The sequence below is a fragment of the Acomys minous genome (genome assembly GCF_964271855.1).
Source record: "Acomys minous genome assembly, chromosome: 5".
Taxonomy (NCBI): domain Eukaryota; kingdom Metazoa; phylum Chordata; class Mammalia; order Rodentia; family Muridae; genus Acomys; species Acomys minous.
This window is the reverse complement of record NC_140494.1, coordinates 90594882-90607765: the sequence shown is the minus strand read 5'-3', so window position 1 is coordinate 90607765 and position 12884 is coordinate 90594882. Positions and strand designations below refer to the sequence as shown.

The 12884-nt window shown below is 41.9% G+C and overlaps 1 protein-coding gene across 6 annotated transcripts in view; it reads right to left on the bottom strand.

The window, feature by feature from the left end:
• Positions 1-12884, bottom strand: part of OPCML (opioid binding protein/cell adhesion molecule like) — a 1121617-nt gene that overhangs the window by 245883 nt on the left and 862850 nt on the right. For all 6 annotated transcript variants that reach the window (XM_084781321.1, XM_084781324.1, XM_084781323.1 and 3 more), the window contains one exon: positions 5267-5499. In XM_084781321.1, the coding sequence (XP_084637447.1) occupies positions 5267-5499 (233 nt within the window). The remainder of the gene's footprint in view (positions 1-5266; positions 5500-12884) is intronic.

Below are 12884 nucleotides of genomic sequence, written 5' to 3'. Positions count from 1 at the left end.
GCTTGCATAGACAGCACTTTCTTGTCTGAGCCATTTCATCCTGGAAGTCATCATTTCTAAGCCTCTCCATAAATCTAGGCTTTTGGGGGGGGGGAAGGCATGCATTCCATAAGGAGAAAGACCTTACAGGGCAGGGGTTTCCAAGCCAGCTGAGAGAAGAGACTGAGAATAGCAACAGCCCTGACGCAAAGATGGACAACATTTCCACCCTGCATCCATTTCTAACAAACAGCAGGACCCCAGACCAGCAGCACTCATAGATCTGGCGAGCTTTCAGAACACGGAGAGTTAATAAAAACTAGAATGACAATTAGATCTTGGTTCCCCAAAGGGGCCGGGGGTTTTCAGTACTTACATAGGATAAAATGGTAACATTTAAAATGTGTACCCCTGGAGGGATGAGCTACTAGAAAATTAATTATCTTCTTTCTGCCTCTCTCCCAGCCTCTCTTTGTACCATTTGCGGCAGCTTTCGAGTCCCTCCCTCACTGCTCACTTTCTTTTTTGAGCTTTGTCCTTAATTCCTGATGGTACAATTCAGTATCGGCAGCAAGAAAGAAACAAAACAAAATAATGCACAAGGAAAAAAAAAACAACCAGAAGCTTTCTATGACCCTAGAGCAGAGGAGTAAGTAAGCAAGGCTGGCAGCAGAGGCGCCGGAATAAGCTGAGGTGCTGGTTCTGCCATAATATCATTGCTGTGACAATAAAGGTCATTGAGGTAAAAGCCCTCAGGTCAAGAGAATAGAATCTGTGGCCTGGGTGGAAGTCCTAACACTCCATTTGGACTATGCCAATCACTTGGCCAATGGGCTACTATGAGGGCAGACTCTCCTGTAAGCCTTACTAAAAAGACAAGAAGAATAATTAACCCTTTAGTCATATACTGTACTCTCCCTTCCCAAAACCCAACCTCTAGTGCAGTTACTGAAAGTCCACAGCCATGCAGCTGCCTATGTCAGCCCACTTTTCCTTTCTTCTTTTCTATCTCTTCTCTAAGCATGCTTTCCTTAACAGTTTGGGTATCAGTGACGTTTTGGGCTTGCTTCTTTTTTTCTGTAAAGGCTCCTAGCTCTCTATTTAGCTGCTAGCCCATCATGTATCTGACCTCTATGCCAGGTTAAATGGGGTCAGGTTTTCATCTTCTTTCCTTTATTCCCACCTCTGGATAGCTGCTGAAATTTTTAGCATGCCTGTTCTGGGGTTTATTTTTTTTAAATCGTCATTTGCTTCCATCTGACTACATTCCTGATTTTTTTAAAAAATTAGATTAACAACTCTAAGAGAGAACCCCAATTTCCTTGTATTTATGTGGTTATGGTTCAAAATTCAGCTCTACACCCTGCTCCCTAGGGGCAGTTGCAGGTCCCCATATTCCAGAGCTGGAGTTACCAAATTTGCAAATTAGGTAATAACAAAAATAAACATACAATAAACAAAAATAAATAAATATAATAAGTATATAATATTTATATTGTATATTAATAGCAATAATAATAAATAAGCAACAAAAAACATAGGAGATAACAATCAATATACTGCAGCTTCCTAGAGTTTGTTGTGGGGGCCAAGTGAGACAAAGATTGTGAGCATCTTTGAATAGTACTAAATAAATATGTAAAATCTCTGGTGTCCCTGATATGACATATCTCTTAGCTTGTCCTGTTCTAGATGCTCCCTTCCAGGGAATATTCTCCATGGCTATCCACGCAAATTCATCATGAAACAATATCCGGCTTACTTCCCCAGCCCTGTCTGCTTGGAGATGCTTCAGGATACCTCATTCAGATGCTGGTCCAGTAGGTGGATCACCTCACAGCAAATAAACATCCCTGAGTGTGCTAATGGATGGGGCTAGAGATAAGTGAGTCATGATTCCGGATGTCTAGGCATAGTCAGCCTTTGCAGCTCAGCCACTGTCACATTAGAAAACCATTGACATGACAGACTCTCAAACACTGGTATTAAGCCACAACTGCGCCTTTGTGTTATCACATCTATATGATGCTGTTCTTTCAGAACATCACAGCATTTTATCTCTGCAGTTACTATCAAGGCTGTCACTATGTCCCCAAATTCAAAATTAAAAGTACTGTCATTTATATCTTCCTCATTCAAAACATTAAGGATCCATTCTCCCCATTGCCCTTAGGCAAGATCTCTTAAGTGCCTCTTCATTTCTCCAGACAGATCCACAGTCCAAGCTCATGATACTGCTTTGGATGCTGGAAGCAACCTATAGCCTTTCCTTGTCCTTCTGTTTCCTGTCCCGCACCCCACAGACCCATCCTCACTGCACTACATCTTTGACAGGGTTGCCAAATATATTTGCCTACTGTGACTAACTGACCCATAGCCACAAATTCCCCACTGCTCCAAGTTTCTTTCACACTTATATGGCCTACATGACATCATTATGCAGCCTTATGTGGTGACATACAATGAGCTTCTTAGTGGCCAAGAAGTACCTGAGGGAAGAATGGTTGATTTTGAAAGAAGGTGGCTTATAAACCGGCAGATTTGGGAGCCAGTTCCATCAGACACGTGGCTAAAGATGCCCTTTACAATAGTCTATTTCACAGCCTCAAGAACTATGGCAGCGCATCTCTCAGGCCTGGACAATGCAGGAGAAAAACAAAGAACAAAAAGCAAAGCTAGAAGCTGTATGGGATGGTCTCTCTTCCTGTAATGGCATTTAACTCATAGCAATAATGAGATATTAATATTGTCAAATAAACTGAAGATAAATAAATACCTTTCTTAAAAAAAACAGACAAGTTGCAGCACGGAAATTTTTCAGTTTTTCTTATTGCAAAATCAATACCCATCAGCAGTTTGAAATTTAAGGGCAAGATTAGGCCTCAGTTTTATACATGCCTTATTGTATTCCAAAAGCTTTCTACTCGGTCAGATAAATCTTCTTTAAGAGGATTAGGAAACTTTCATTATCTTTATCTAACCTGAACTAACACCAAGCCTGAAAAATTAATCTATAGACTGGACAAAAGCCGATAGCTGCTGGGAAGAGAGAGGACTTGGCTTCTCTCTCACTGAGTAGAAGGAGCAACAGGGTTGCTGCATCTGCCCCCTGAGGATGCTGGCTTGCTCGCCAGGACCTGCAGGCATGCCCAGCTCATGCTCCTGGCCACTCGCTTAATGAAAAGTCCTATGTGTGGAACGTTCTGGTAGCAGAGCATCCTTCTTCCTCCAACGACCTTCTGGCTTGCTTTTGTACTCCATAAGCCCCTAGGAGGCCAGAGCTACAGAAGGCTGGACCTTGAATGTAAAGAACGGGAGGAACTGACTTCTAGGATCAGAGAGGTTGCTGTACATGCACTCCAACTCTCAGATTCTCCCTGAGTGAATCCTCCACCACAAAGTGACGCTATAGGTTTCCACAGCACACACAGGGAATTACTCAGAGTGTACTGCAGAGGCATTTATCCCTGAAAACATTCCCTGTAAGCCGCATGTGACCTGTCTCAGTGCTCACAGGTGTCTATATTTTTCTCATTCCATTGATGGCAACAGCCTTGCTCTGTCTGAGACTGATTCTGTATAGCTCACCATTTATTTATTTATTTTTATTTTATCCTCACCCCTTCTGGATGGGGGAGGAATGGAGGTTCAAAGCTCAGGATCACTCCTATGGGGAATCAAGCTCAAGTGATGAGCAGACACTGGACCATTCAAACCCATCATGGGTCACTAATCTCACACAGAGCCTCCACTGTCCTATGAGGAGGGATGTGTCCATGCCTTTAGTTCCAGATAGTAGCCATCAATCCTGGTTCTTCAAGCACTGATCCTTACCCAACCCCCTACCCTCTGGATGGGACCCATATGCTGACACCAGCAGCATCTGTAGATGCCCTTTCTATGACACGCTCCTTTGACTCTCTGAAGTCATGTGGGGCAGAGAAAAGAACCAACTGGTTGGATAGAAGCCACGCTTCAGTACCGTGTGACTCAGAAGAGCTCTGACCCAATACATTCACTGCAAAGTGTGTCCACAGAGGTAGATGGGGAGACTGAGCTGGTGACGGCTGCTCTGTCCAAAAGAAGGAATGAGCATTCGAAATGGTTTAGGTGATTGAGTGTGAAGGGACACTAACTCCCATCTACCATAGTCTATGAAACCAAGTGAAATAAGCTATGAGTTATACCTTACTTGTCAAAAATCCTTCTGGCTATAGAAGGACAGTGTGCCTATTTCACAATCTAAAAGGAAAAAAGGGATTTAAAAAAATCTATTGAGTCTGGTAGGTGAAATCTGGTAAATGGAAGTCAATGATGACTAAATCACAGGCAGGGCTCTTTTCTGAGAGCTCAGTGGGTGTCTCTAAGACAGCAGCTGGATGCTTTGAGAGAGGCCAACCTATGCTTCTCATTTGGTGGAGGAATGATAGGGGGATGGAGTTCCTCTGTTTGGAAGTTGACTCTTACCATAATAACACAATACTTTAAGCAGTAATGGCAACTGGCATAAATTCAAAATAAGTTTATTTTGATAGCTTGCCTTTCCTTAGGATCATCTTCAGATTCCTGTAACTGCCATCTGTAAGACGTTTAGCTCCGTATTTTGTATCTGACCTCTAAGATTACTTATTTTTATCTAGAAAGTATAATCAAAATTAAAAGCCATCAAAAACGTATGTGATGCATTGCTTGGGCTAAACTGATTCAGAAATTTAGAAGAATGAACAATGATGCTAAAACACTCTTTCTGCTCCCTTCATCTACATGGATTTTTTTTCTTTTTTTTCTTTTTTTTTTTTTTTTTTGCCAACACTGACCTGGAGACATCATTCTGATAAGGTCTCTTGGCTCCATTCTGGAACTATAAGGAAGTATAAACAGTGGGAATGACAGAGAAGGCCTAACTGTCTAGTACTCAGTGCCATTTCTAGGATATACATGGCCAGTTTCACATAAATATTAGACTTTTATTATGAAACAAGCCTTAGAGAAATAAAGGCCTTTGTGATTAATACTGCATTTATCCATGTTTGAATCTTACACCAGCTTCAAACACCAAGTTTCTTAAGAAAGTTCCCCCGTATATGCACAAAAGTATCCTGCCTGGTGTGAACAAAGTGCTAGAAAAAAAAAATTGAAAACTTCTAGAAGATTTACAATTCTCAACCTGTGGATTCAGTAGAAGAAAGTGACCTTTTGTGTCTTTACACATAAGCACAAAGACCAAGATGACTCTGCCATTCCGTTTCCAAATGAGACATCAGCTCCAGGTCCAGCTGTAGCTTACCTTGCACTATGAGGTGGACCCGGGAGGTTTTGGGGTGATTGTCTGTCTGCACAGAGCAGGTATAAGGGCCTTCATCATATACATCCACATTCTGAATCATGATGCTGTATTGGGTAGGAGTGTTGACCAAGATGATCACTCGAGGGTCTATGGACCACTTGTCATTCCCAGCGTAGAGGATTGTGCTGCGGTTTAGCCAGGCTACCCTGGTGACTCGATCATCTATGGTACACCTGTAAGGGATGTGAGGAGAGGAAAGAGAGGGGAAGATGAATACAGGAGAGAAGGAAGAGGAGAGAAGGAAGGAGGAAGAGAGAGGAGAGAGAGAGGAGAGGGAGGAAGGGAAGGAGAGAGAGAGAGAAAGAGAGAGAGAGAGAGATTACACATGTGCTTTTATATGGCAAGGAGGAAATGAAACAGCAACAACACTAAAAGAAAAATAGGCAATCAATTATTAATGAAACTTCCTGAACACAAGGCAGGAGAGGCTTGAATCATCCAGAAGAAGCCATGATACAAAATCATTTCTCCTTGATTTAGGAACATATTATGTGAATATCTTGCCTGCACATTGCTTTTCCTCTTACTTCACCCTCAGGCTTATATGAAAATTAGTTTATATATATTTTTTAGCACATTTACCACATTGCAGTAGCAAAGGCCCAGAGGCACAGGAGGGCAGAAAGTAGATCAGTATTTCAAATAGGTCACAGCTAATCCATGAGCAAATACTTAACTTGTAGTTAATCAAGACTTGAACTTATTTACCCCAGACCTCCTAGGTGCTGATAATCTTCTTGTCCCCCTAAGCTGCATGGAGCCTGCAAAGAAGGGTCAAATTCACCTCCGAAAACCAGGATTTCCTCCAGGGCTCCTGGCTACCTCTAAAGATTTCAGAGTGGGCAAGGTTCTCAGAAGAGCCCTCCTTCCTTTCTGTACGTCTTCCCTTACCCCATGATGCAGCAGACTGTAATCACAGAGAGTCCCCCAGCCAGTGTCCCCAAGGATGCCAGGCTGAGAATGCAAAGAATTGTCATTCTTTGTTACTGCCTTTGACCTGTAGGTTAGGAACCCCTCAGGGAGAGAGATAAATGGCAGCTCTGCCCCAAGAGCTGCAAACTCAAAAGTCCCAGAATGCAATAGGAGAATGAATATCCTCTGAGGGTCCAAAGATGTGCACACTCTCTACCCATTGTGGCACCCTCACTGAAGAGATGGTAGCAGAGATTCTGTCCTGACACGGACAGGAGGCACCTGAGTCTTTTAACTTCCAGCTAAGAGAAGCAAGGCTTCCCACACAGTGTGCCTAGCACTGGGTGGGCGCAGAGGTGATCCAAGGAGGCTGAAGAGAGAGATGAGCTCCTAAGGTCACAGGCTGACAAGGAGGCTGACCTCTGTGAAGTTCAGGAGCCACAGTAATTGCAGATGACAAGGAACATAGAAGGATTCTAACTTTTCTTTGGTGCAGTTTTGTAACCTTCATTGTACCTGCAAACTGATTTAGTTAAACCTGTTAAAGGTTCAAATAATTCATGCTGGAGTATAGAAAACAATCCATTCACTTTAAAAGAAAGCTTCCCCAGAATTTCTTTGATGGGGAAGAGAGAGTCTGTGTTTGCTCATGGAATTTAAACACTACAGTAATTGATAATCATGATAATATACCTTCAAAATTCATGAACAAGCTCTTCTCTAAAAGTCATAAGTATATGTTGTTCCTTTTTGAACTAGAGGTTATCCTTCAGTTATATGTCCTCAGCCGGATCTATTTTCTGCTTGAAAACATTTTATTGATCACCTATCATATTTATCTGTAACAATAATATGTTGAGATTGAATTTCAAATTTCTTTTATATCCTTTGGCTATAAAACTCTAAGTAATAATATTTGCTTTTAAAATGAGTTACCACCACAAGTGTAAAATTGACAAAACAATAGAGATACATTACACATTTTAAGTAATAATTAACCATAAAAAGTTGACTTTAACTGTAAATACTGAGCTTAATCACATGGGTAAGCCTGGTTTTTCATACCACAAATTAAGAAATCATTTATTTCTATAATGAGATAACATTTAGGATCAATTCTTTTCTACTTTTGCTTTTAAAGAAACCTTGTTAACATAAGCACAAAAATGGCAATTGAAATCTCCTATAACAATGACACGGAATTGTTTGAATGCCTTCCAAGATACATGCCAAAAACTGCACAGTAATATAGCTTCAAAAGTTATTTTGATAATCTTAGAACTGACAGTTCAATTAGTTCCTCTTTCAATTTCTTTTAAAGCAATGAATTGGAAAGTACCTGATTTGCAATGGGGTTTCTAGCCCAATATTACACTCACTCAGTACCTGGATAAAGTATACTGATAACATCATCCAGTGATTAATAATGACACACTGTTCTTTCACTAGACACATCTGGTTTAACCCACTATACTCAAGAATACTGTTTTCATAGGTCAAGACCTACTGGCCTGTAAGAAAACTCTCTTTGAGCCCTGGCTCAAGGGCAAAGGACTCATGGTGTTGCTATGAATTTGCCCCTGCTTGGAGAATAAGCCTTTTCTGCTTTACTCCCGGGGGGGGGGGTCTTCCTCAAGGGTAAGATGCTGTTGGTAAGAGCCAGGTGATTGAGATAGTTTAAACTGTCCCATGGATGATTGTGGCAGGCTACCAGGGAGACAGGGTGACAGGGTGACAGGGGCACACTCAGAAGAGAAATACACCAACAGTAGGCTCTTTCTCAAGCAGAGCAGGTGTAGGGAATTAGACAGTTTGGAAGCCATTACTTCATTACTGTCTTCATATGGGAGCAGCAACTGCAGACTGAACATGGGCATGTGTGTAGCCCCTGGAAATTACTAGCACTGTAGCAGATTTATCAATCCAAACCCATGTTTTCAGGGAAGAACATACAACCCAAGTATCCTTTGAAGGGCCAGGTGCCCCGTGGATAGATGCATTCCTCCGAAGAGCCATGGCTTGCTTTACTTGCTCTTTAGCTGGGTCTCATCAGTGGATATGAAGTACAAACAGAAAGGAGTATCTGGAGAGAGCCAGAGAAAGCAATTCTAAGAACCTATGAGCCACAGAGAAGCTCAAGGGACTGGTGGAATTGGCAGAGGAGAGCAGCCTTCTGCAGGATGGCTCTTGGCTCCTGGCCCCTGGCTTCCTCCTAGCACCACATGACTGTTCCATGTGGTCCTCTGAACAGCAGGGCAGAGAACTCAGGAAGGATTGGAGTTGTGTGCTTAAGTGATCTTCCAAACCTGGGCTCCTTCCCTGCTATTTGAGGCCATGATCTGGATCTTCTTTAACAAGGAGCACAGAGGGGAGCTTGTTTGAAGTTGAACAAGAGAGAGAGAAAGAGAGCCACCAGGCAAGGCGAGGAAGGTTAATGAGAACTTCCTGATGTCTTGAAAACTCCTAGACATGTAAAATCTTTACAGTCCAAGGCAACTCTACCTAGTAGTCCTTGGTGGAGCAGAACTCATTATTGCTCAGTTGTAAATGACCCTTAGAAGTAGCGCTTGCTGGCTGCTCCCCTAGGAGCATTTGTGAGAATTTTTCATGTGTCAGGGTATCTACTCCACATAACAACCTTGGAGAAGCCATATGCATTCTACACAGTTCACAGATAAGGAAGAGGAGACACAGTTACTTCTCTCAAAGCCCAGCTAGGCCAATGAAAAGAGGGGGCTCACCCCTAGGCAACCAGTGATGGGTTTCCTGACAATGAAGCTTTGAGACTCTCAGGAGTAAGGCCAGAAGCCTTTGGATGGCTGTATTTAATGACAGTTTTGCCAACCTAGAGCACTTGCTTTTTTTATATAAAAATGACAAAGTAATTTAAGAGAAAGGAAAGCCATTCAGTGCCATCATTTATGGCTCTTTAAGCTACCTGTAGTTTGAGGAGAGTGGCTAGAAATGACAATCAGGATGAGCCAAGAAATGCCTGAAAGGGACCTTGGGGAGCCAGAAGGCAAATGGTGCTTTCCGACTCCTCTGAGCACGAAATTCACTGAGGGATCACGAGGGTTAGTGATTGTTAGAAGTCTTTGGGCTTTTTTCTTTTTATCATTTTTCAGAGGCGAGACTGCAGTTCCGACAACAATGTACATCTGGAAACAGATGTTTCCAGACTTGGTAAACAGGGAAAAATTCAGGCCAATAAAGTCTGTTCTCTTTAACTTCCAGCAACAGGGTAGGAAGGACCTGAGAACTTGCCTTTGGCAAGATCCCCCATGCTGCCCTGGGGACACTTCCTGTGTCATCCTTAAAGAACTAGACAAGCTGCAATTGTGAGCACACACAGGTGGTTTTGCTAAAAGTACCAGCTCCTCACTTGGGGCACAAGATGACTAATGGTACGTTGAAAGCCTGACACCTCTCTCTTCACTTTGGATCTGACACTTTTACTTTTGATCGCCTGCTTACTTCTGTATAGAAGCATGCTGATGGCTCAAGGTGTGTCTGTGGAGAAACCAATGCTGCCTACCCAACATCTTTCCCCTTCAAGGCTGAAGAAATGGACAACAAGAGCAGGGTGCTGTCAGCTTTTTACAATTCTCGGTTCCAGATTCCCAAAGGTTCTTGAACATCTCAGATCACTGTCCTGCAGCTACATTTACCAGGTTCCAGGAGCAGCAAAGACTCCCAGGACAGCCATCTCCCCCAGAGCAACTACCTAAGAGTTCCAGGATAGACTTACTAAAGCAGCTGCAATCACCTCCTGAGACCCAGGCTGTCCCTTCAACCAGTAAGGATTTCGTCAGACCTCCTTGCTAATGCAGACTGAGATAACAATCACCAGCCCAGCACTGTTGATGACATGAAGACAATGCCTGCACAGTGATACACACTTCTTGTTCCTCCCTCCGTTCTCCTGTCGAAGCCTAAGTCCCAGGCTGGGACCGGAAGACAAACTTCAAGCCATTGGATCCCCTTATCTGTTCCTTTTCCATAATATATTGATTAGCCTCCCTCTTGTGCTTTTTACCACCACTCATGTAGTCAGTTGGGTTACAGGGACAAGGAGGCAACTGTTGGGGCTGCTGGCTTATCTTGAAACTGTCATTTATAACAGGCTAGATTTTTTTTTTTTTTTTGCCAAAAGACTCCATGTTCTGATATGCGAAAGCTGCAAACTTAACATTTTTTATGTTCTTTCTTCTTCTTTTTTTGTTTTGTTTTGCCCTCTGAGAATACAAAAGTAAAACTGCCATCACTCAACTGAGATTTAATGAGCACCTACTATAGACGAGGCTGCTTTTTTTCTGCTGAGAAGAGAGTGAAGAGGCAGATTCTCTTCTTCGTGAAGCTGTATTTAGTGCAAGACAAAGAAAGACTAGAGATACAAACAGATCAGTTCCAGAGCCTGCCACGCAGGGCATAGGAAAGCATGGTGAGAAAGGGAGCGAGCTGTGGGGGCTGGGCAGATGTGGAAGCCGAGTGGGGAAGAAACACCCAGCCGAGCCTGGGCATGTTAACCACCCAAGTCTGAGAGCAGGAAGAAGCTTGTCTGAAAACCATGTCCAAATTAAAAACAAGAGTCACACGTACATACAGAAATCTGCAGCATCACTGAGATATTTGTGGACCTAGAGAACAAGTCTTGTCAGCAAGACTCACTGTGCATTCCTCCTGTATTAATAACTTTGTAAACTGTTAGTGTTGGTAGCAACGTTAATGCTGAATAACTGAATTTTTTTGTCAAATTCACACAGTTGAACTTAAGCACTTAAAGCAGTGGCTCTCAACCTTCCTAGTGCTGAGATTCTTTAATGCAGTTCCCCATGTGTGGTCATCCCAAACCATACAATTATTTTGTCAATACTTTATAACTATTTTGGCTACCATTAAGAATTGTAATGTAAATATGTACTAAGTGAAATAGCTGATGTGTGATCTCCGTGGTCACAGATTGAGAGCCATTGATTTAAAGCTTCGTTTGTTGGGCTGTAAATAGCCTATGGATGGGGGCAACACTGGTGCTGTTCATTCCGTGTCACATCACTTTCCACAAGGCCCCTGGCATCGAACAGGTGATTAATACACATTTGTGATTTTAAAACGCTGGCCAATGTTTCTCGAAGAGGCACCAAAACAACATTCATAGGGGAAAGGAAATGTCTATGGGACTATGTAGCCCTCTGTGAGGTATGTACACTGTGTACCCAAATGCAGACATACACAGAGGGTCCCAGGGGTATTTTTGTGTATCTTTCAATCTGGTTTTTCATTTATATTATAATTGGGGGAAATGTAACACACACATACTCTGGAGGTAGCATGGTAACAATTATATTTAAATATTCAAGTTTGTACTTGTGTCTATTATCACACCGCTACAGAGGGAAGTCCTCCTATTCTCTCAGGCTAATGAGAAAAATACAGAGGTGACTTATGAGGTCAATGATGTGTGCCTGCCAAGAAAAACTGAATGAGACCGAGTCTGCTGTGTAATGAAGGTCCCCTAGGGTTGGGATGGGGAAGACTCGCTCATCACATTGCATAGGCTAAATTGAAGAGTAGTGGCCTATGGCTGTCAGTGCCATGGTCCAGGATGCAATGTGGGATCCAATTTTAATAAAATTTCATCTGTTTCATTAAATGAATATTGCAAATTCCAATTTTGGTATTTATATGTGCATAGAACTTATATTTTAAGAACTTAGAGTCATGTAATGGAATATGCTCAAGGCATTTATATCTAGTTTTATGATTCTATATAAACTTGTTTTAAAATAATGTTACCACTGGGAAATGGTGAAAATCATTTTTCTATTCTTGGACTCCACCTTTAATGTATCTTCCATAGAGGCCCTGGTTCAAGGAAAGTTGGTAGAGGCGAGTATTACATGTAAAGTTCCATATATGCTTCTCTGGATTTATCTCATTAACATGCATTCCACCATTAGCTCGGGGCTTGTTTGTTTGTATTCAATTCTACTTTTTTTGTTAATTGACAGTTAAGCAAACTTCTGTTAAGAAGACTCTTAGTCTTTCAAACCTTACAACATTTCTAGATATAATACATCAAAATATGTTAATAATGCTAGCGGGAAAGATAGGAAGAAGATCTTGCTTTAGAGAAGTAATAGAGTAAGAATAAATGACTTTTCAGAGCAAAAGAACAGGCAAGCTCAAGTGAAATATCTTTAAATCAACTCCCAAGGCATTCTAAATTGCAAATGCTTTTCTCTTGGGAGGCTTTAACTTCTCCATTATTTCTTGAGTTACAAATAGAGCTAACTCTAAAGCATCAACAAGACCCTAAATTATGTAAGGGAAAAACCTTCATAGTGCAGACAGTCAGAAATTTAACAGCCGTAATGACTCTGCTATAGCTAATATTGTGATAAGATAGTGGCTAAGGATATTCTGAGAGCATCAGAAGAAGAAAGGAAGAGAAAGTAAGAGCTTCTTAGAGAGGACTCAGCCCCCATAAGTCTTAAAGGTACAAGAGGTTGACCTGAAAGGCTGGCGTGCATATGCACTATAAATGTCTTTTACACTGGAATGTGGTGTCTTCCTAATAGTAGCTGGAGTGGAGGTGTGACATTAGTACAGACTATTCATCCAGAGGGAATACGTACAAATAAATGCA